Here is a 24,148-nt window from a genome sequence, read left to right as displayed (position 1 = left end):
CGTTCGCCTCATTATCATGGAAATGCGCAGAATCCGCACTCGGTTTAAGCCGGGAAAAGAAGCCTCTCCTTCACGCACACCTGTTGCAGGCTGTGCGCTCATGGATCAGTCGGGGTTACCGGCTCATTTAGACAAACTGAAATAGCCCGTGATGTCATACGGCTGAAATTCATTTAAACGATCGAGCGTTCGTAGCGGTGTGACGTCTTTGCAGAGAGGCAATCTATATTTACATAAAAATTACATTTACGGCATTTATCAGACGCCCTTATTCAGTAGTTATAGGGACAGTCCCCCCCCCCGGAGACACTCGGGGTTAAGTGTCTTGCTCGGGGACACAATGGTAGTAGGTGGGGTTCGAACCTCGGTCTTCTGGTTCATAGGCGAGTGTGTTACCCGCTAGGCTACTACCACCATTCACGTCGGACGGAGAGCCACATACTCTCGCGCTCTATTTACTAGGGGTCATACAGAGGTCAGAATGCGGAGCATCCAGCCAATGTGAGAAATGCCTGACCGCCCCCGAAATAAGCCGCCTGTGCAGAATAGACGTTTACAGCCAGCAAACACGTGGGGCAACATTCGAAATGGGAGTTTTAAACACGGACAGCCACATTTTTTTTGTACAATGATCATTTCCAAAAAGTCAAGCCACAAAATAAACGGTTCAGGAACGGGCTGGCAGTTAGGTTTGCGTCTTCTACAGAGAGCATTGTTCTGAATGGGTGGTAGTAGCCTAGCGGCTAACACACTCGCCAGAAGACCCAGGTTCAAATCCCACTTAGTACCATCGTGTCCCTGAGCAGGACACTTAACCCTGAGTGTCTCCAGGGGGGGACTGTCCCTGTAACTACTGATTGTAAGTTGCTCTGGATAAGGGCGTCTGGTAAATGCTGTAAATGTGAATGATCGGCCAAAGCTACCTTCAGCAGCGCCGAAATGCGCCGATCTGATCCCCAAAGACGTGGAAAAAAGTTTTATAAGCACGCAGCTCATATCTTCTGTAAAGACAAGGTTGGTGATCCAATTAATTTAGTCGCCATTAGGTAGTCGACAAAATAAAAGCCCTTGACGTTCTCAACATGCGAAATGCCTCTGGAATTGAAGCAGACGCTTCAAAGGCGAGCAGCATTCCGGCGGGTTCCACCCGACCCAAGGCCGCAAGCGCCTCGCTCTGGTCCTCCTCTCCCCGGAGCCCAGAGTCACGGCTAACATCCTCTCCACCAGATGCGTGACCCATCTGGTCCCCCCTCCCCGCCGCAGACGGCGTAATCTTTTACTGTTGTTTTATTCCGCGCTGTTAAAAAGACGGGTGGGGGGGGCTGCCATATGGCTGTCAAGTCTCCCTGCGGCCTTGATAAAGAGGTATTATCCCACGGCGGAGCGACACCGCCAGGTGCCGGAGACAGAACCAACTTGAGCTTCTTGGGTTGGGGTGACGGCTTTAAGGGGGTCGCAAATAATTATCCGAGGGTTTTTTTTTTTTTTTTTACGGACGTGCCAACTGCAGCCTTGAGCGGGGACCTGACCAGTACCCCCCCGACTCAAACTCATTACCGTCCCCCATGTACGAAGAGGGGGGGTGCGGGTGGCGGCGGGAAGGGGGTCGAGGACGTAATTAGCCCTCCTCGCTGCTGGAGACTTGGGGGCCGACGAGACAATGAAAGAATGAAACTTTTTTTTTCCCATCAGCCCCCACTTCTTTATCTCTGCACTGCGCCGGCAAACAGACTCAAACCGGCGTAACCGGCTGAAAATACACGCGGAAATCCCGCCGTCGGCAGTCCTACGCCCCCCCGATTAGATTCGCTTCCAGTGCTGTATGAAAATACGTTTCGTTCTCGGCAATGCCAGGTGGTCCCGCATCCTGCCGGGGGGTCCAGAGAGCGGCCTCGGCGCCCGAATGGAAGCGTACGGTTATTGTGACAGGCTGAAATAGACTGTGGCGAGATCATCCGACGTCCCCGGCACACGGCTGTCGCCACCGCTTCCCTGGACGTGGCAGTTAAGATTCCTACCTGTCACTGGCGACTAAAACAGTCGGGGCTCACGGGGTCTCCCAGCATGCACAGCTGCGCTGCCGCGCCGGCGCCCAGAGAATAGGAGTTATGGCGGCGCAGGCCGTTACCCAGCATGCCTTTGTGCCTCTCTGACAGGAAATGAAACACGTCTGCGGGTCCGGTCCAGTCGAGTGTGTGGGTGGAAGCGCTTGTGGCGTAGTTACACGGGCGCATGTGACAGGATAAAGGGGACGGAACCGCAACAGGGACGGCGGCTGAATATTACTGGTGCTCCACGGCCTTCTGTCATTCCATTAGAAACCTCAGCATGCAAAGGCCAGAGTGTCGTGCCGCTCGGCGAAAAGGTCTCAGGCGGGGACCTCCCTGAGCGCACATGCATCAACGTGGACGAAATATCGATAGTACTTTATCGACAAATAGATCAAAACCCCAAGTAACCCCGAGCCAACAATGTAATCCGCTTCCACTGACACGCACAAATATGAAATGCGGGATGTGCAATGCATCTGATGCGATAAAAAAACAACCCCGCCCCTGCCGCCACGTGCAATCGGGACGAAGAGTCTATTCTCATCACCGCCACATTGTTCCTTCTTTCTCATGGCAGTGTTTATTCCGTGCCAAATCGGAAAAAAAGTGAAGTGATTGTCATTGTGCTACACTGCAGCACAGAACACGGTGCACACAGTGAAATGTGTCCTCTGCATTTAACCCATCACCCTGAGTGAGCAGTGGGCAGCCATGACAGGCGCCCGGGGAGCTGTGTGTGGGGACGGTGCTTTGCTCAGTGGCACCTCAGTGGCACCTTGGTGGATCGGGATTCGAACCGGCAACCTTCTGATTACGGGGCCGCTTCCTTAACCACTGGGGGCCACTGATCCAGCACTCATCAAATTAACGACTGCCATTCAAACCTTGCTATTAATAACGATCTTCCAAAATGAAATGAAGCCATTCGCGTACTCTACGAACACCTACACACTCCACGATCCTTTTGAACTGTTCTGTAAAACAAAATGTCTGGAGCTGCTGGATTATTATTTCTCCTCTTCCTTTTCGTTTTTTGTGGTGAAGTTTTTGGTTCTTACGGCAAGTGTGAATAATACGGGTTTTGCTGCCCGTGCTTTGTCGAAATCTAAATAATTGAAGAGGACTCCTCTCCTCGTAGGCGAAAAACCAGAGATGCAGGCCACAAGATGAAACCGAATAATAATTAGTGGAGCCTTTCAACTCTGACAAGATTCCCAGCTGAGCAAAACATTACAATCGCAAACGTTACGGCTTTTTTTCAGGCGATGTCTACCTCCAGGAACACGTGGCCAACGCACTCGTCTATGAACCAGAAGACCCAGGTTCAAATCCCGCTTACTACCATTGTGTCCCTGAGCAGGACACTTAACCCTGAGTGTCTCCAGGGGGAGACTGTCCCTGTAACTACTGACTGTAAGTCGCTCTGGATAAGGGCGTCTGGTAAATGCCATAAATGTAAATGTCTAGAAAAACCATCCACGCCAACAGAGCCTCCCCTCTCCCCAGAATTGGAACGATCCGGAGTCTAAACGGGCGAGTGGCGCACTGACGTCACCGTCCTGCCGATGACGAATCTGTCGCCGAGCATAAATCGCGCCTGTGTCCTCCCCGGCAGTGCCAGTACGGCGCCCCGGACCACGAGATGCTGAAAGCCCTCGCCGGCGGCGGCGGGCTCTGGGGTCGGGGAGGGAGGGAGGTGTTCCGTGGAAGAGCACAGGGGCCGCGGTGAGCCGGCGCTCATCCATGCACAGAAGATTCGGCGGGATTTAGCGGGCTCGTCTGCCTGCAATAAAAGGCCGAAACAGGATACTCGGGTAGATTAATTACCCAGATAGGGCACGATAATGCCATTTAAATGGGAAAGTAATTAAAGTGCACCTTCCATGAAAATTATTCATTGCTGATGGATCGGGTGACAGACGAATCAGGAAGGCGCTCGCGAGGGGAAGAAAGAAAGAGGCTGCAGGTTAAGTGCCCGGCGGGACCACCAATGGCTTACCGCAGCTGTCGGACCCCGCCGCTTCGTCCGGCACTCATCAAATTACGGCCAGCGCGAGGGGGGGACGAAGGAAAAGGGACGGGGGGAACGGGAGAAGGCCTTCAAGTAACGCAAAACCTTGCACAAATGCTACAAAAGAGGGTCGGCTTAGCTCGAAAAATGACACCGCCTGGCTGGCGGTCAGCCGGGAATCCTCGGAATCAATCGGCCAGCTCTGTTTAATGCCGGTGCGACAGATTAGAACACGAAAGATATCAATCAATAGCCCCCCCCGTCGCTCCCCAAAGTGCCATTTTACCGAACATATCGGCTAATGCTCAGTTTGTGGCAAGGCGGGTCAGGGAGGCAGCCGGCCAAATTTCCGAAGGCGACCCTCAAACCACGGACCGATCGCATCTCGGCCCGGCAGGTAAACAGTAAATCGTTGCCGTTCGAGGTTCGTCGCGCTCTCGCCCGCGCGGCAAAAGAAACGATCGCCCGTTGGACGCAGAATAGAAAAAGCATGTAATAGTGCTCCAGACAGAGCGCTGAACGGAAGGCCTTCTCCAGGCTGCTCGCTCCGAGACGCCCCCCCACAAAACAAATTCCTCTGAACGCGGAACACCCCCTTTTAGTCCGATGCAAATATTTGAACAAGCTTATTCTTGCAGGTGCTGCGCTTTCCTTTTGTGCACCAGTTTAAGTACACTGGAGTCTGTAGAGCACATGGATCAGTGGAGATTAACCCCCAAAAAAAGACCAAAAGCCTAAAATGGCGGAAAGAAGTAAAAGGAAAATAGTTGGTGTGACAAACGTTGCTGCAATGTATGGTGAGCCGCAGAATGGTTCTGTGTAGTTGGTAAAAGATTGCATAGAACAATACATTTGGCCAAAGTAGGTTGGCCTGCCTTGCAGAATAACGTTGTTTTTTGTATCGCGTTATTGATTGATTATTAGATTGTTAGTAATAGATGGACGTTTTGTAACCTGTAAACGAATGTTGGCAGTTAGCATTAACATCCAGCGTAATGTTCACTATAAATGCATCAGCTCTGTTTTACTGATATCTCACAATATTGTAACATAGACGAGTCAAGCTGAACGTAGACCAGTTCCTTGTCATAAAAACCCTACCACTGAACCATTATCACCGTAATCGTCACGTCTGATGACCACAGCGTGCTTTTATTGTGTCTTTTAATGTCATTTGTTAGCACTGTTAGCATCTAAGATTCCGTAACAGTGACATGTTAATATGTGGCCCTTGGCATACGCATGATAATACGGCAGTTCTTAGTCTGTAAACAACTCCAGGCAGCTTTAATATTAGTTTTACGCCGTTTGTCCACAGGTAACGCAGCGACGCCCCCCTCGGCCGACACAAATCCAATTTCGGCACAGATGCGGACGCACCCTGGAATAAATATTAATGGCTTTTCTATAGGCAATTCCCACTCGCGCGCGCCAAAGGGCCTTGTTTACGGGAGAGGCGGCCGAACGGCGGAACGCGGTGGGGCGTCGAGGGCTGGTCTGTACAGTCGTCGAGTGACAATGGAGAGCTGATTGAAATGCACTCCGCCACCGTTCCGGAGCAACATCCGGCAGGATCGCGTGCGGGGACGGGTGGAAAACAGATGCGCGTCCTCGCACGTGTGGCGCACACACTCGTTCTTTAACAAAAAAAAAAACGCTCGCTATTTAAGCCCTGAGAGGTAATTAGGTTTCGGTGAACAATAAGCACTCGGCGCCCTCCTCGGCGCTTTCCTCGCCCAAGACCGTTTCGCTGGCGTAATTAGGGGAGGTGTGAATTCCTCATCAGATGCATCGCCATCTGCATCCTCAGAAGCTCGTCATCGTGCCGCGGGGAGAGGGTCTCTCCGCTCCCGTTAACCGTTTCAGCCCAGGAAAGGTTTTTAATAAAGCCTTCGCGCTTAATGAGGAGGTCCGCTTGCTCGCTCGGGCCACAGCTTCAGGGGTGGAACGGAGACCGTGCAGGTTCAGCGTCTGATCTCGGACCGAGGGGGTTAAACCCTGTAAGTCCACCAAACAAGGCTGCCATTGTGCAAACGGCACCACAATTCACAGTAGGCATCTGGCGTGCCAACATTTGCATGTGTCTATGACCATTCGGACATTATTTGAAAACTGCTTTGGGTTTAAAATCAGAACGTGTCTTCCCGCAGTTCAATCTAAAGTATGCTCAGCATACGCATGCTCACCGGCATGGGGTCCTGTCTCGGATGAACACCTTCATCTTTGCACTGCACACTAATTTCATGACTGAAATAATGCATGCATTCGTGAAATTACAATCTTGTTGAATCTTCTTCTATTTTTGGACAATGATCCGACGGCACGTTGTAAAAGGACTGCGACGGATGACCAAAGAGAGCTTCGAAATATTCTGCACGCTGACCTCCTGACCAAGGCAGCACATGATCCAAATATTCACGGAGGTCTGATACAAAGATTGAGCATTTGTCATTCAAAACAGGGATATAGTGAACAAAATGATTAAAAAAAAAAAAAACTATTTTGCATACTGTACAGACACACAGGCAACATAATATGTGACATGTGACACTGGGGTTATGGATGTTAAGGCGTTAAGAATATTCTGGAAAGTGCTGCTAATTTCACGCTGCTCTTGTTTTGTTGGGGTTTTCTGTTGTTTTTTTTTTTTGCCACGTCCTTGCGTCCTTGCCAAGACAACCCTTGGCACGACAAAGCCAGCGTCTCAGCCGCGAACCCTGTCGCCGGACATGCACCATCTCCAACCTCACCGCCTGCCAGCACCCAATTATCCACCGCGCTCCGGCAGACAGCGGAACTCTGCAGTGAAGAGTCGCGTTGCGCGTTCGTTTTGTACGACCTGCCGCAAAAAGGAGGAGAACTTTCCCTTTTCTTTTGCGGCCAAACGGTCCGGTGCCTTTTACTGGCCAATTAGCAATGCGCCACAAGGAAAACATAAATAACTCTTCCGTACGGAAAAGCCAACCGGGACATTTGCATACAGATTAATTTTTATTTTTTTTTGCAACACATGCATTTGCGAACGGCATCAAATACCTAAAAAAACGAAGGGGGTGTGCCGCCAGGACACTGATGATTGGAGGACCCTCGAGACGGTTTCCCCTGACAACGGGCCTCGGGGTGCTAATAATGTTTGCTAGCGGAGATGCGGCAAGTCGAAAATCTCCCGGCACTTATTTAACATGTCAGACTCCAGCGAGGGTGCATTTTCGAAACCGAGCATCTTGGGAAATGTTGCTCTGCGAGGTATGAAATGGTGTAAAAGGCAGGCGGGCATCGATTCGGGAGAAAATGACTCCGGAAAAGCGTCCAGCCACACGTAGAAGCCGACTGCCAAACAATTTGTCAAATTATCCCGGCAAAGTCGTTCCTGCTGCGCTTTCGGGGGAACAAAGGCCCTCGCCGAGGAACACGGCGAAAGGAAGTAGATCTCCTGGTGAAAATTAATGGGAAAAACAGCCGAAAGGGGCGAGCTCGTGGTCCTTACCCGCCTGGCTGGTGGCGATGCTGACCGAGGCGAATAGCCTCTGAGTGCGGCTGAGGTCGGACACGCCGTTGACCGCCTCCACCTCGAAGGTGTAGTTGGCGTGGGCCAGCAGGTCAGTGATGGTGACGTAGGCGTCTACTAATCCAGACTGCGCCGGCAGGTAGCCCACGTTCCCGCCACACGGCAAGCACTCCTCCGGCTCCCAGCCGCAGCGGCGGCACATAATCCGGTAGGTGACGTCGTTGCGGCCCCCGTTGTCGGCCGGGGAGCTCCACTCCAGGCTGACGGTGGTCTGGTTGATGTTGTACACCAGGTTCTGGGGTGCAGAGGGAGGCCCTGTCGTGGAAGAAGGAGACACGGGGTGAAGCAAGCAATTTCACATTAACCCCCGATGCCAGAAATTCCGGCACAGATGAGGTCAACAAGCAAAATAATGGGCCGAGTGACGGCCGGGACCCTCCAAATCCCCCGCGCTTCCAGGGTTCCAGATGCTTTTAATGGGCCGACTGCATTCAAATCAACCATTAAAGGACAAAATATTGGTATAGAAGCATGTAAATACCGGGTAATATACAAAATGAAAGATCTTCAACCTTCCCAAATTGTCCCACACCGCCTCTCTGCTACGTTCCCTCCACTGGCTCCCAGCAGCTGCATGTATCAGGTTCAAAATACTGATGCTGGCCTACAAAGCCAAACATGGAGTAGCACCATCCTACCTCACAGCCCTTATTACACCCCGCACTGCACCTCGTATACTCCGAGCCTCCAGTACTGCTCGCCTGGTCCCTCCATCTCTGAAGGTAAAAGGAAGACGCTCATCTAGACTCTTCTCCGTCTTGGCCCCTCGGTGGTGGAATGAACTTCCCTTCGAGGTCAGAACAGCTCAGTCTCTGAGCACCTTCAAACGACAGCTCAAGACCTTCCTCTTTAAAGAATATTTAGATGAACTTGTAACCTTCTTCTTGTCTGACTTCTGTATAGAAACTAGAACAGAGTGAATAATAAGATTGTATTCATAGTTGGGGGTCCTAGTTAACCAGAACTCCATGGTGACATGGAAGCACGTTGTAAGTCGCTCTGGATAAGGGCGTCTGCCAAATGCCTTAAATGTAAATGTTAATGTAAATGTAAATGTAAATGTACGTAATAGCTTTTTAAAAATCACGTCCGATTCTTCGTACATTAAAACAGCCCCGGGGGCAACAGAAACCGAAATTAAACGTTCCAAGCATTGGCCAATCAAATCCACCACATTCTCCCCCATCAATGTGGTCGTTATTCATTTTAACATAATGCAATTAACGCAATTAAATTCTGTCTGATGAGGACAGTACGGAGTTTTCTGACTTGTAATCATATCTGACCTGAGCCGTAAACGTATTCGATGCGAGCGGGTGAGAATGGGAATAGTCCGGCCTGTTGTGCTTGTTGGCCAGTGCTGGAGGCCCAAAAAAACAAAAAAAAAACAACTCGATGTGCGCAGCACACAGTTAAAAAAAAAAAGCCAATCTGCATTCACAACACACACGCCAACGCTTTCCATACGTAATTGTCCATTCGTTCGGCTTGAAAACATGGCATATTTACCTTGATTTCACTCTACGGGCATTCAAGACGAGTGAATTCAATATCGATTTTTAACTCCCACGCTATCAAATACCATTAGAAGTGAGACAATAGCCCGTTAATGTGGGACCGAGCGACCCCCGTCACCGGGAAGTCAGCGCCATAGGATCTGGCTCATCTCATAAAGCCGTGATTTAAAAATAGCCGTCACAGTTATAACGCGCCACCCAGTCCTCCTCCTTTTCTTTTTTTTTTATGACCCAGATGTTTTTATAACCACCCCGAGTGCCTGTTTAACGTCCCTCTAACACCGTACAGATTACCGGCACGCAGGGTTTACGAGCGCGTTTAATTTTCACACAGCGTCGCACGGGAAGGAGTGGGGGGGGGGGGGTTCCTTCCATCCTTCCGCTATCTGTTAACTCTCCCCCCGCCGGAGAGACACGCCATTAAACTCGGCACGTTTACCTACGTACAGACGATGCATATGCATGAGGGAAAATGGCGGGGGCGGGCTTTACAGTGGCTAATGCGGCACTTAAAACTTGTTTTTACCTTATTCCTCTCATTAAAGCTAATGTGAGAGATCCGGCCATCCATATTCATGTCAGGAGGATGAAAGAGCCACCTGTGGAAAGGTGAAGGGGGCAGGGGCCCGGCGACCGGGGCCACGACTTCGCCACCCCCGCTAGGCCAAGCACTCCTCGGGGATGGGGTTCGACCCCCCTCCGCACACACACACACACACACACACACACACAGCAATTTGTTAATTGTTTGTCTTATATTACCATGGCTACATATAATAGTGATCATTATACCCCCGGCCCCCAGCGGCAAAGATCAAGGCGGCTTTTTTTTTTTCTTCATTGCTGAGACGAAAAAAGGGAAAGGATATAAAAAAAATATAAAAAATCTAATAAGCCAGAATTAATTTCACTTAATGTTTGCTTACAAGGGAAGATAAGTAAAAAAAATCTGATTTAAAAAGTAAAATCTGATGACCTATAACAGAGATTTAAAAAAAAAAAAGCATTTGTTCAAATTCCAAATAATTATCATACTAAAGGGGGAAATGAATGGCCTGTAGGGCTGTGCTAGATTCACTAACATCCATGTTTGGATCACAATTCACAACTGTGAATTCTGCGCTGACAGAGATTTTAACCCTTAAGGCAACAGCACAACTGTGACATGTTGCTACAGACAGTCAGGGCGCAGACAGGAAAATAAAATTGATATTCAGTGAAAGTGAAGTGATTGTCATTGTGCTACACTGCAGCACAGCACATGGTGCCATGGTGAAATGTGTCCTCTGCATTTAACCATCACCCTGAGTGAGCAGTGGGCAGCCATGACAGGCGCCCGGGGAGCAGTGTGTGGGGACGGTGCTTTGCTCAGTGGCACCTCAGTGGCACCTCGGCGGATCGGGATTCGAACCGACAACCTTCTGATTACGGGGCCGCTTCCTTAACCGCTAGGCCACCGCTGCCCCATGTATTTAATACATACATATACACAACTTAATTTATCATGTGCATGACATTTAAAGGTACTTTGTGCATTGTGTCTATTTATATTGTCTAAGTTGGACAATATGACAAAGTTTTCAGAAAAGATGACGTGCCGCTGCCGTGGGGTCATGACCTCCGCGTCACAATGCGCATCTCCGCGGCGAAGAAGCTGCCAGCACGAGTGGGCTCGCGGGCCCTCGCCGTCTGCCGCCGCTGGCAGCTCCGCGGCCCCTCCTCCTCTCTCGCCGTCTTATCTCCGCGACAACCCTTCGCCCTCCCACACTCCAGTTCCATTTCGTCTTCTGGTCCTCCGCAGCCCTCGCAGGCCGAGACGTCTCAATCACATTCCGCCTGCTTTCAGACGCACTGCGTCCGCGGTCGGCGAGGGTGCGGGTCCGGGACAGAGTGTCCCCTTTGCCGCAATGCTCTGGACCTAATTCCATGAACCTGTGATTTCTCTCCCTCCTGCTGCCATGGAGATGCCTCCGTCGTCCCCGTCCCCCTATTCAGACCATGCAGTCGTTAGCTGATGCGATTTGGACTGTTAATTAGGCCACGTTGCCGAGTGGCTTTTCCACGCCGGAGATTCCCGCGCTTGTCTTCAGGGACTCCTGTCATGCACCTCGTGCCATTAGGAATCCGGGCGTCTAATCACGGGAGTCTCCAGCCCACAAACCTTTGTGTGACCTTTGACCCCTTGCTCCACGCATGCCTGCCTTTAACCTAGAATAGTCACTGCTACCGAAGCGTGGAAGACATCAACTGGTTCGGACGACTCCGGTCTGTCCCGGACATCTGTACGTCCGTAAATACATTCCGATTCTACGGACCCGTCAGCGACCTGCATCTTAATAGAGTTTTGTTCTTTCCCACAATCTCAGTTACCTCGACTTTTCTGAGCTTCCCCCATTCTGAAGAGCTGTGCCCCTCTGGTCCATCTGGGGACCGCATTCACCGGCGCTAATTTAAAAAAAAAAAAAAAAAAAAAAAAAGCCCGGCTGCCCATTCAAGGAAGTAAAAAGAAAAAAAAAAAAAAAAAAAAAACACTTCCAATTACCATTCAATCTGACACCATCCCAAATCCCAAAGAGGAAATCTTTATCCCTGACAGTTTATGCAGCCACAATAACTTAATCCGGAGATAATTGAGATAAGACAAACAAAACAGGCGAAATCGCTGCTGACAGAGAGAATCGAGGCATGAAAAACTGGACATGAAAGATGATATATTCCTGGTATAAAAATAGATATACCTATATGCCCATACACACACACACACATATACATATACGTATATACATATACACACACACACACATTTATATATATATATATATATACATATACACACACACATATACATATACACGTATACACACACACACACACACACACACACACACACACACATATATATATATATATATATATATATATATACACACACACATATACACACACATACATATATACATATATACATGTATACACACACACACACACACACACACATATATATATATATATATATATATATATATACACACACACATATACACACATATACATATACATATATACATATATACACACATGTACACACACACACACATATATATATATATATATATACATATACACACACATATACATATACATATATACACACATGTACACACACACACATATGATGTGAATTTATGTGTGTGTGTGTTCAGCATCAGTCTTTCCATCATTGTCCATACACTGGCCCTGGTGCAGTAATCACTTATTTAACTGTACAGTGATTACTGTGTTATTATTTTTGTGTGTTCTGAACACTGTGTACTCCTGACTGAACTGTTTCTGTTTCTCCACGTTCCTGGCAGAGCCTGATCCCGTTTCACCGTGTGCCGCGCGGAACGGCGTACGCGACCATTTTTAAAAAACCCTGTCGAGTTTTTGGAAGCGTTAATATTTGGCCTAGACTGAATGAAGAAGATGGAGCCGCGGGGAACTGCGGCGAGCAGAAGAAGAAACTGGAGCAGTCGCTTCGGCGAAGCCACATCACGGCGCCATCACGGCGGGAAAACCTGAAGCGCTCTCCGCGGCCCGCCGTCTACTGGTCGTGCCGGCACCGAGCAGCAATTAGGGCCGAAATTGCTGACAGGGCGTTCCGGTCGAGGTCGGGGACCAGGAAATGCACGACTCGGCCTTTTATCGCAACCCTAATGCCGCTGACCCTGAAGCCGGTTCGAGCGCCGGTTCGAACCCCACCTCCACCCCCGTAGCGACCGTGGGAGAGTGGGGAGGGGGTTAAAGCGGGAGCGGGCCGTCCGGTCTACTCACTGGTGCAGGTCACCGCCGGCGGGTCGGACAGGGCCCGGTAGTAGCCGTCCTCGCAGTCGCAGCGCCACGAGCCCTCGCGGTCGTTGTAGCTGTGCGCCGGGCAGCGGGAGCACTGCAGGTCCTGCGACGACGACTTGTAGAATCCGCGGCCGCAGGCTGTACGGAGAGAAGGCGGCGTTACAAGCAGAAGGGGATAAAACAGGCCCGCGCCACCGAGCAGCTGGCGTTTGGACCCGCCGGGCCCTCTGGCTTCATGGGCGTACTTAACAAGTCTACTTAACACACAGCGCACATCCAACCGCACACTCGGCTTCTGGACGCCGTTTTTAAAAAGCAACCACATTGCGTTGGTAAAATGTAATTTTACGGAATTCCACCGTTAAAATTAAGAAGGACACCATTCTGACGTCTCCCAGACTCGGCAGAGAAGCAAGCAGGTTAATCTGGTTAACAAAGTTCTGTATTGGAAGCGCAATTCTACGAGAAATGTAAGGTCTGGGGTGTCGAAAAAAAACTTTGACCGTGGAAAATTATGTAAAAAAATTGTATAAATAACTGTTAACGCGTGCCAAGCATGTTGGTAAAGTCATGTTGGCCAATATCCGCCCCCACAGTAATGTCAAGTTTGCGCTTTTAAATTCTACATAATATACATTGATAAATAATGATAAATATATTTAGCATTGTAAATGTTGCGTTTTGAGATCGATTTGAAGAAAATATTGAATTGTGATTTATTTGTCGGTATTCACAGTATTACGTGCATTGAAAACTGTAGCATGACCAGTCATTTAAAATGACGACCCTTCCCGCAGCAGCCCTGGCGTTAACGATGGAGCGGAGTCTAGGGTCAAATCATATTTATAAAATTCAATAAATCTTTCAGCCCTCTTTGACAGCCACATCTGAGGTTTCACACGTCCCTTCAGCAAAAAAAAAAATGTTCAAATTTTAAATAACCAAATGATTAATCAAGAATTTGCATACGTGATTGGACACTCACAATAAAGTGCAATGACGCGATTATTCTGAACAGATGCTTTTATTCCAATACGATGGAAGAGCCGCTTGAGCAAGACCACTTGTAATCACTCTTACTTTCTGTAATCTGCTTTTGACACGTTTATAGACATATAAAGTGCATCAGACTGATCGCCAAGGGATCTATGATCCTGATTTGCCCCACGTCAGCGAGCAGAAATGAGGTCTATTCTCATTTCGTAGCCTTCCGGCATCTGCACTTTCACGCAGCTAATCCTCATGTAAAATCCCACTCTGGCTCCCAATCTTTAGTTCCATCCAAAAAAAATGCGAACGCGGTCCGTATGGCGGCAACAGGTATAGTTTTTTTCTTCTCTCTTTTTTCTTTCGCTTTTATGGCTTTTTTTTTTCTCTTTGTTTTCCCCGCATCTGACAAACCTAAAATAGACCTGAAGTAGAGAGGAGAGCCGGAATCCACATTTCCACATTTTAACACCTCCGCGGCGAGCGGGATGGGGTGACTGTGGGACGCGGTATCCCCATTTCAGCGACATGAAAGCCCTGTCACTCCCCATTCGTCTCACAGCGCCGGCCGCCTGCCGAAATAGGGCCCTTTTTTCGGGGAGGGACGCGGGGAAAAAAGGCGCGATTCTTATCTCTAATATTTCTTTACCGGCGACCGGCTGTAATTGAAAACGGGTGCCTACGGCACGAACTTTTATATAACAGGGCCTGGAACTGAGCAGGTCTGTTCTTCCACCCCAGAACTTGGTATCGGCGGCGCGGGCCAATACAGCTCAATAATCGGGCTGATTAAAAGCAAGCATAAAATGAGAAGCATGTACCTCAAAATTACACATCGGGCATTTAAATCCTTGCATTGTGCCCTGAAACAGATGCTGTTGTCAGGTTCCGCGTTTAGCATACTCACACACAAGAGATAAAAATTTTTTTTTTTTTTTTCATAATCTATAGGAAATAAAACAGCCATCATTTATGGCAGTAAGAGTAAATCAGTACACATTCTGTACACAGTCAGATCATCTAATGTGCATGCCTTCTGACAATTTTAAAATGTTCCACAGTGAGTTTTGAGAGTTTTGAAACACGTGTGTGTGTGTGTGTGTGTGTGTGTGGAAACCGGCTGCAGCTGAGCTCATCGCTCAGGGCGCTACTGGCAGAACTCGACACGCTCAGACGCTAAAATGCCAGGATTAGCACCAGCACCATGGCCCCGAACGACACGCCCAACTCCACGCCCAACCCTGGCCAGCTCAGCAACACAACTGATCTTCAGATGTTCATCAGACCTCTCAGAAAGGAAATCGGGGCCAAAAATGGTCTACAAGAAAAAGAAGCAGCAACAGCACGCGTCAAGCAGCAAGCAGACAGCTCAGCAATGCTGCTGCGGCACCAGACACATCCTCCAGATGATTTTCAGAATACTGCACAACATGCATAATGCATTAAGACATATATATAGCCTGACACCAATCTACAGAAGAGTGAATTAAATTCATCTATCCCATCAGTTTTGGCCAAATACAACAATAAAAATGTATTTTTAATAATACAAAATACTTTGTATTATTAACTCAACAAAGAAAAAGTTATCAGTTCAATAATCTTGTGGTAATAATGGGGTGGTAGAAGCCTAGTGGGTAACACACTCGCCCAGGTTCAAATCCCGCTTACTACCATTGTGTCCCTGAGCAAGACACTTAACCCTAAAATTGCTCCAGGGGGACTGTCCCTGTAACTACTGATTGTAAGTCGCTCTGGATAAGGGCATCTGATAAATGCCATAAATGTAAATGTATCTTGCTGTTATTACATGTGTGTGTGTGTGTGTGTGTGTGTGTGTGTATATATATATATATATACACACACACACACACACACACACACACACACACACACACACACGTGTGTGTGTATTCTGTTGTTATAATTGTTCTAATTGAATTTCTCGTAAATTATAATGGGCTGTTACAAGTTTAAGTAGGTTATTACCAAGATAACAATTACGTGCAACTAGTTATGTGCAAGTGTGTCTAATCCCATCACAAATGTGCTCTGTTCCAATTAAAAAAAATATATCGTTTTTTTAGTAGAATTTTGCATGACAAATGTGGCGCAATATGTAGTGAAGACATCATCCTCATTATCAGCATCATCATCATCATCATAAACAGAACAAGGGCCGCCGTGCACGAATACGCTTCAGAACAAGACGCACTCCAAGCCTATTCATGGGTCGCCTGTGTCGCGGATTAGCATCCGAAGAAGAGAATTAAAACGCCGTCTACGGCCCAAACCCTTAACATGCGCTCCTGCAGAAAGAAACTCGTGTTCCGCCCGCCGGTCGGCTGAAAAGCGCCACTAATGAGCCGGGCCGGTTGTCTTGGGTCATGTGAAACATGGTCGGGACCAGACACTCATTTACAACACAAAGAAAATTAGCCTGGCGCTCGGGAAGGACGGCGCTGAGCGACGGCGAAGGGACATCGGCAGCCTGCCTTGCGGCGGTAGGGCCCGGCGTCCCCCGGGCCGCGGAAACGGGCGGCAGTCAGGCACAAAACGGCTCGATCTCCAACGGGAGGCGTCGTCGTGGCGACACGCATTTGAATTGCGTCTGGGAGCTAATGGTGTTTAGCGATGCTACGTCGGTCTGGATAAACAACGAGCGATGGATGAGAGCCGCAACCTGAAGTGGCGTTCGGTGACAGCTTGACATATTGTTCCCCGTGGCCATGACCCCCCCCCCCCCCCCATTATTATTCCTGTAGTCCTGCCGGTGACGCGTCGGCACTTGAGCTGGTTTTGGGGCGAGAGTTAATATCGGCCCGGTGACTGAGCGAGAAAGCGGCGCAGCCCCGTCAGGAGCCCCGCGAAAATCCAAACCGAAGAGTTCTCTTAATCGTCCGCAAACGGGGAGGGGGGACGCGGTGGCGGCGGCTCGGCGTTCTACAACATCTGCCTGACTCCACTTTGGAACAACCGATGATTCCGCACGGATCCCCGTGATGCTGGTGATGCAGGCACACACACACACACACACACACACACACACACACACACAGACGGCATACATGCACACCCACAAACTGTCACATACCTACCTGCTAGGGGTGTTAATCGATTAACCCATTAATCGATGTGAACTTAATCAATTACACCGTAATGACGTCGCCTCAAGAAATTGACACCAAAAAGCGTTCATTTGAAGCCATCCGAACGCGGAGCCGACCGCATGCTGGTGCGTTGGTCAGCGTTCGGGTCACACTCAAGGACGGACGCCAGAAAAACACCTGGTTCAGATAACTCCCATCTCACTGACGTATTTGAAAGCACCGTATGGCCAAAAGATTGATGGGACACGTCATGATGCGCGGATAATCGAGACATTGATAATCGTTATCGAATTGAATTGTGAGACCAGCGAAGGTTCACACCTCTAATGACTGCACACTCTCATGTATAAACACACACACACACACACACACACACACACACGGTGACCTGTCTTGCCACTGCCCTTGGCTCCTCCCAGCCTCGGCTGATAACGCGTTGAATCTGGCGGGGGGCGCGGCAAGATGGATGTGGACAGATCGCGGGGCAGCGCGTGGCCCGGACCCTCGTATGGCTAGATAGCGGCCCATTAGAGTGATAAAGAGTGCGGGACCAACACGGCGGCCCTGCCGCTGATCAATACCAGGTGGGACGGGTCAAACGCGATAAGGGAAATGGTTCGTTTTCTTATTTCAAAACGCTGTTGAGTTTTCTCCCGAAACTTTGGCAGTCCCGGCCACAATGAAGGCAACATCTTAAATTTAAAACACTTCTACAGGGACACAGATGATCCACTTATGGCACAATATTGCTGAGTATTTAGCCATAGCATGAATCAGTTTGTGGCCAAATGCATGCATTAACATCTGATATCATGCATTCAATAGGGTGGTAGTAGCCTAGCGGGTAACACACTCGCCTGTGAACCAGAAGTCCCAGGTTCAAACCCCACTTACTACCATTGTGTCCCTGAGCAAGACACTTAACCCCGAGTGTCTAACTACTGATTGTAAGAAATGCCGTAAATGTAAATTCAACCTGATGCTGCAGCCATTATTCACTCTGTCTGGCGGTGATGTGCATTTTGTCGTGGGTGAACGAAAACTAAACTATGAATATATATTAAAAAATAAAGCAGTCTCAAAACTACGATAACATGAATACCAGTACTATTACATGCTACGAAAATGCAGAAGAATGCCTGGAAGGACGTCTCTTGATTTCTTTGCATATTTTGACGTTAAAATGTTTTACTTTGACTTGCAGCGCCCCTTCTGTAACCACAGTTGACCCCTGAACTGCTTTGGCGGCTGCAGTTTTTCACCGTGCCCTTCAGCAATATCTTGACACCAAATCGCAGACCAGAACAACAGGTGCTAAAGTGGTGTTAGGTGGAGGCAGCACATCTTTTCTTTTAACCGTTTCTTTTTCTTTTGACACTTTAGTCTCGGCAACTATTCACCCCCCCCCAGACGTTTTAATCTTCGGCTTTAAGAGGGCAAGGCGCCTACCCTGGCCCAGGAAACAGTGGCAGAAGCGCACAAAGGGGAGGAGGGAGAATTGAAAAGCCTCTGGGAAGCGCCACACAGGGGAGGGATAAGGTTTCCACCCTGAAACCAACACATTACCGACACCCACTTGCCGGCCCTGCGGTGGGAGGCTATTCCGTAGCATGCCGCTAGATGCTTACAAGATGGCCGAAGATTAGGCCAGATTAAAACGGTTATAAAAAAAAAACCCGAATTCGCACACGGCCCAGCGGATTACCGAAACGAAGCTGGCCGACTTGAGATACACTCCCCGCGTACGAGACAAGCACTCCATTCTTCCATAGTACCTGTGCTCGGAGAACGATAAGTAGCTTTCCGTGAGAAACAAAGAGAAGATTAGCGTTCCCTTACGCTGGGTTAAAAGGACAGAAAGGCTCAGACCCCAAGGAAGCATCTGGATCGGCAGAGCACAGATCAAAGCCCGGGACGTCTCCCCAAATACCCCCCGAGGCTGCCGGCATGGTCCCCCCCCGGCACAACTTTTCACTTTCCTAACGGTGCCGCGTTCGAATCAGCGAATTTTCGAGATGCAATTCCCTTTCGTCGACCGGCTGGAGCTCAGGAACACATTGGCTGGAGGAGCCCGCGACGACTGCCAAAAACGGGATCTGTACGCTTGCTCCTCGCCATTCGTCTGTGGAACGCTCCGAAAGGAGATGTGATTACAGCTAAACGCTGCACTTTGCAACTCAACAGCCTTCGGTTTGCCAGATAAAGTCGGTGTCTCTGGGCCGGCGCGAGACTTAGCACGATGAGTGCTCGTTATTCTGCGGTACGTCGCAGATCGGCAGCGGACAACACAGAACGCGCAGCACAACGACATGCGGCGTAAATCGAATGCAGTTAAAGCGTCAATGAAGTTAACGCATTGTAACAGCCCAATTTTTCTTGATGCGATTAACGCACCGTTTCAAACTGCGACGCATCGTTAAAGTAAAGCAAATCCTAGTTGCAAATGCAAACTGGGACACGTGACCATCTTAACAAGGAAAATGTTGTCATCATCAGTCACCGGGCACTATTTATTCGCTGACAGTAAGCGCAGCGCTACGTGTTAAAACACTCGGCTTGTTTGTTAAGGTGAAGTCAAGGGCCTCCTCAAGACATACGACAAATGAAAAAAAAATACATGATCTTTAATGTTCTTTAAATTGTCCAGATTGGGCTCCTCCTGACTATAAAAAAATTATAATTAAAAAAAAAATACTTACACAGGAAAAAAAATGTAATTAGGTCATCTTTTTTTCAGTCATTTTTTTTTATTAATGTAAACCATGAAGACGTCTTACCCTCCACTAGCAAGCAGGCCGCACTCTTAGCTCAGTTTGGAAATTGGGAATTGTGGTGTCATTATTAATGCATTATTAACATTATTAGCTTGATAACTACGGCAACCATATTAAAAATGCATCTTATATGGCGCTCTAAATAGTGGACAGAATGGTACTACTGAAAACCTCGTTCTTCACCTCAAAGAAACCCCCCCCCCCACACACACACATGTTCTCACGCTGATTTATTGCACGTATCTCGGAAATGGAAAACAAAGGACGTTTTTAACATGAAATCAATTATACAATCCATAATTTATTGCTCTTCTTCTGCCCGAGCGAGCGGCAGGGTGAGTCTCGCGGCTGCGCAGGGGGCAGCCCATCCTCTTTCTCGGAACATCTTCACCACTCCCATTTATCATGCGGCGTTAAGCCTTCAGAAGGTAATCGCCCTGACACGGAAAATGTCCCTGCCTAATCGTCTTTCGTTTAGTTCATTTAACTCTCCACCCAAATGGGGGGGATTCGCGGAGGCAGGGGCGACACGGCCACCTTAAACAGAGTCGGCGACCGCCACTTTTCAGAGCCGTGGATGAAAAGCATTAAAAGGGGAAAAGGGGACTCAGAGGACCACAACAAATGGGCAGTCGTGGCTCCTCCCCCTGAATGACCCCAGGAAAAACGTCAGATCTTCCACCAACCTCCCGTCCAACAGGCCCACAATGCCTCTGTGCCTGGAACGATTGATGGGCCAAGCGTCATCAATCAGCCCCCGGACTGCTGTCCAAAAACCTCGCGGCGGCTCCCTAGTGCACCAAACTCAACTTGGATATAAAAAAAAACGAGGAGGATTTGTGGCGTCTTCTTAATCACGTATTGATTTCTTCTTCTTTTGGCAAAATGAATTTACTTTACTTATTCAATACGCTAATAACCTGGCAACATTTTACTCCCTCGTTATGAGAAGAACGGCGTCTCATTAGCACGCTCAGCCACAGAGCACCACATTCAGGTGGGACATGGGCAACATCCAAGAACCGCCACGTGGAGATCTAGAACCGACAGAGGATGAAAGTGAAGTGATGAAAGTGAAGTCACTTGTGATACACAGCAGCACAGCACACGGTGCACACAGTGAAATTTGTCCTCTGCATTTAACCATCACCCTGAGGAGCAGTGTGTGGCACCTCAGTGGCACCTTGGCGGATAGGGATTCGAACCGGCAACCTTCTGATTATGGGGCCGCTTCCTTAACCGCTGTCCCCGCTAATTTTACACTAATTAAATTACGCTAATCTGCTTCCGTCTCTTGTACCCGTAAATATACTCACTTTATAAAAATAAAGGGCCTGCTCTATAATTCGTCTTATACTGATGCTAACGGAAGCTAATTTCTTCCCTTTGATTTTGATGTTTCGTTTTAACGTGATGCTGAGACAAAAGAAGATTTTATGACAAGACAACATTATCATATAAAGTTAGGTGCCTGTTGCAATATATTTATTATTGATTCTGTGTGGTTAAAATATTGTTGTACTTTTATTGCAATAGTTGCCAAAGCATCGTAATGTTTAAATCCTGAACCGAGACAAAGCTTTACGATGAGGGTCCTACTCTTCAGCCTATGCAGAGGATCCCCGAGGCTCCCGGGCGCAAAGTGTATTATTCTCCTATTAAGCGGCGTCACACGCCGATCGGAAACGGGGAGCGGGATCGTTTAAAGCACATTCGTCACCTGCGAAATGTGCACAAATCCCACCTGCCGAGGCCCGAAACGGAGACGGGGCACCGGGGGTGAACCCCCTTTGTCCCACGCCACGAACAGATGCGCCCGAGCGGACGCGGAGTGTATTGTTCGCCGAGGGGCAGGGGGAAGACCCTCATTGGCTCATTTCTCTGCTTTGGTAACGCGAGGAGCGGCCCCGACAGGACGCTGCCGCCGGGGAGGGTGGAAGATGGATGAGCTCGGCTGATGACCCTTGCCACCTCCCCGGCCGTCCCTTGTGCCTACGAAACAAAGAGCCCCCCGCCCCCCGTCCTGTCGCCACCCACCCACCAGGCGACCCTCATCCCCGCTCGCACTAACAGGACGGGACGTTTCCATTGATCCCCGGGTTCCATATCCCTGCCGCTGTACTTATCCAAACCTTGGCACAGATGTCTTCTTCCTCCTTCCTCCCAAGTAATTGCTTGCCGGCGTCTGTGGGAGGGACGTGATCGGACAAGCGGACGCGGTGCCGCGCCGTTTAGTGCTCTTCCCCTCCGGCGGCCGAGTGAAAGTGGATATGCGACTGGGCGGGGGTCTTAACACCTTGTGCGGCCAAGCGGGCCGGGAAAGGCCCCGGTTGTCAGCGCGTCCCCTCTGGGACTATGCGGACGGGCGTCCTGCACTTCAATCTTCCTTTAAGAGGAAAATCGATATCCTATTACATAACCTCGCACTTTTTTTTCCCCCCTTCTTCTACCCTGCTCTCAGATACCGTGAGCTGGGGGATGAAGAGCACACACACACACACACACACACACACACACACACATGCGCGCGGCAAGAAACCAAGAGAGGCTGTATTCAGCGTCCGGAGTGGCTTCTGCATCGGTTAATCTGCACTGGCTGGATGGACGAAAGATCATTTTTAAAAAAGGGGGACCGGGTCCCTGCAAGGCGCTGGCCTCCTTGTCCTGCTCGAGATCATTATCTTGCGGAACGCGCTCCGCTCATTTCCTCATTCGTCTCGGCACGTCGGACAGCTTTTACTGAAGAACGCCCGTCTGGGTCCACCATCAAGTTGATCCCTCAAGCGTCAAAATTGGGTTCGTGCCGCTCCAACCCCCCAACCAAAAAGTGCTGTCTCGATCGCATCTGTCCACAGAACTGCTTCCTTGTACCGATAAAAAATGAGTGCAGCCTACACTGAGCCCTTCAGAAGGTATCTAAAAAGTCCTATTTACATTTACGAGTGCCTGGCAATCAGCGGTGACAGGGACAGTCCCCCTGGAGACACAGTGGTATTAAGTGGGGGCTGAACCAGGGTTACCCACCCTATATGGGTGGTAGTAGCCTAGCGGGTAACACTCTCGCCTAAGAACCAGGGGACTCAGGTTCAAACCCCACTTACTACCATCGTGTCCCTGAGCAAGACACTTAACCCTGAGTGTCTCCAGGGGGGGGGGGGACTGTCCCTGTAACTACTGATTGTAAGTCGCTCTGGATAATTCAGTTTATTCTGTTGGTATTTTTTTACTTTTCAAATTCAAATCAAATAATCCAACATGTTTGATTTACAAGATTATTTACATATATATATATATGTGAAAATAATGAGACCTGTGCAATCTGTCAGTCGTGTTTCCCACATCTGCGCCCATCGCGACGCTACCTGGCAGGTTAAACAAGACAAAGCAAAGTCCCCGGGGCCGGGAAGAACGCCGCTAGTCACCGAACCCTGACAAGACAGAGACCCCCCCCCCCCCCCCCCCAAATCATCCATCAACAATTATTCCAATCTCCGCCGCCTTGGTTCCAGCTCCCCGCGGGGAATGGCTGCATTTCCTTCCATTTGCACAATTAAGGCCACTTACGGTGGTAATGGACAGGCGTTTAAGGAGCCAGAACTCGCGCCTTATCAATCGCGGGCGCGTCAGCGTGCGCGAGGAAGGCCCGCCCCCCCGATTCCCGGCTCCGCTTGAAACGCAAAGCGCGGCCGGGGCCCGGCCCCGGAGCTGAGCCTGGCCGCCTGCCGCTTCCACGCGCCCCCCGGATCTTTTGTGGGCCTCTACGGAGCGTCCCCTCCCCTCGGGGGGGGGGGGTCCCCGTCATCAATCACGCACTGGCCAACCCCTGTCGCGCTCCATGACACCCGGGTGACGGATGGCGTCCATGCCAACGCACTTGTTGGCGCTGGACCTCGGTTGACTCGCCAGAAGTCAGTCGGCCGGGGAGGGGGGGGCAGTCGCGTGACGCGTCAAAATTGTGCAACGCGCATTCCAAGTGTGGCGGGAAAAGCGGCGGGAAACAAAGGCGCCAATGTCCGTTCCACAAGGGCCCTCTGTGGCCCCCGAAACGGCAGAGAATCTGCGGCTCGGCCCGGCCTCTGGGTGAATGGCGGCCCGTCAGCACTATGCAAATAAATCAGGGGTGCGCTGTGGGACGCGCCGTGGAAAACACGGATTCTCCGAACAGGACGGGGGGAACGGGAGGGTCGCCATCACAAAGAGTTAAATGCCCTTTTTTTTTGGCCCATTTTAATTTTTTTTGACGTGCCACAATAGTTACAGAAGACACCATCGCAGACTCGTTGTTCCTTTTGGACAAAG

At 49.6% G+C, this 24,148-nt stretch overlaps 1 protein-coding gene across 7 annotated transcripts in view; it reads right to left on the bottom strand.

The window, feature by feature from the left end:
* Positions 1 to 24,148, bottom strand: part of LOC114782976 (ephrin type-A receptor 7-like) — a 52,668-nt gene that overhangs the window by 22,540 nt on the left and 5,980 nt on the right. For all 7 annotated transcript variants that reach the window (XM_028968618.1, XM_028968620.1, XM_028968619.1 and 4 more), the window contains exons 4-5: positions 12,961 to 13,116; positions 7,550 to 7,885 (exon numbers count right to left, since the gene is read on the bottom strand). In XM_028968618.1, coding sequence (XP_028824451.1) covers positions 7,550 to 7,885; positions 12,961 to 13,116 — 492 coding nt within the window. The remainder of the gene's footprint in view (positions 1 to 7,549; positions 7,886 to 12,960; positions 13,117 to 24,148) is intronic.

This window comes from Denticeps clupeoides, unplaced genomic scaffold, assembly GCF_900700375.1.
Source record: "Denticeps clupeoides unplaced genomic scaffold, fDenClu1.1, whole genome shotgun sequence".
Classification (NCBI taxonomy): Eukaryota; Metazoa; Chordata; class Actinopteri; order Clupeiformes; family Denticipitidae; genus Denticeps; species Denticeps clupeoides.
The sequence above is the reverse complement of the archived record's forward strand: the minus strand, read 5'-3'. Positions and strand labels throughout refer to the sequence as shown.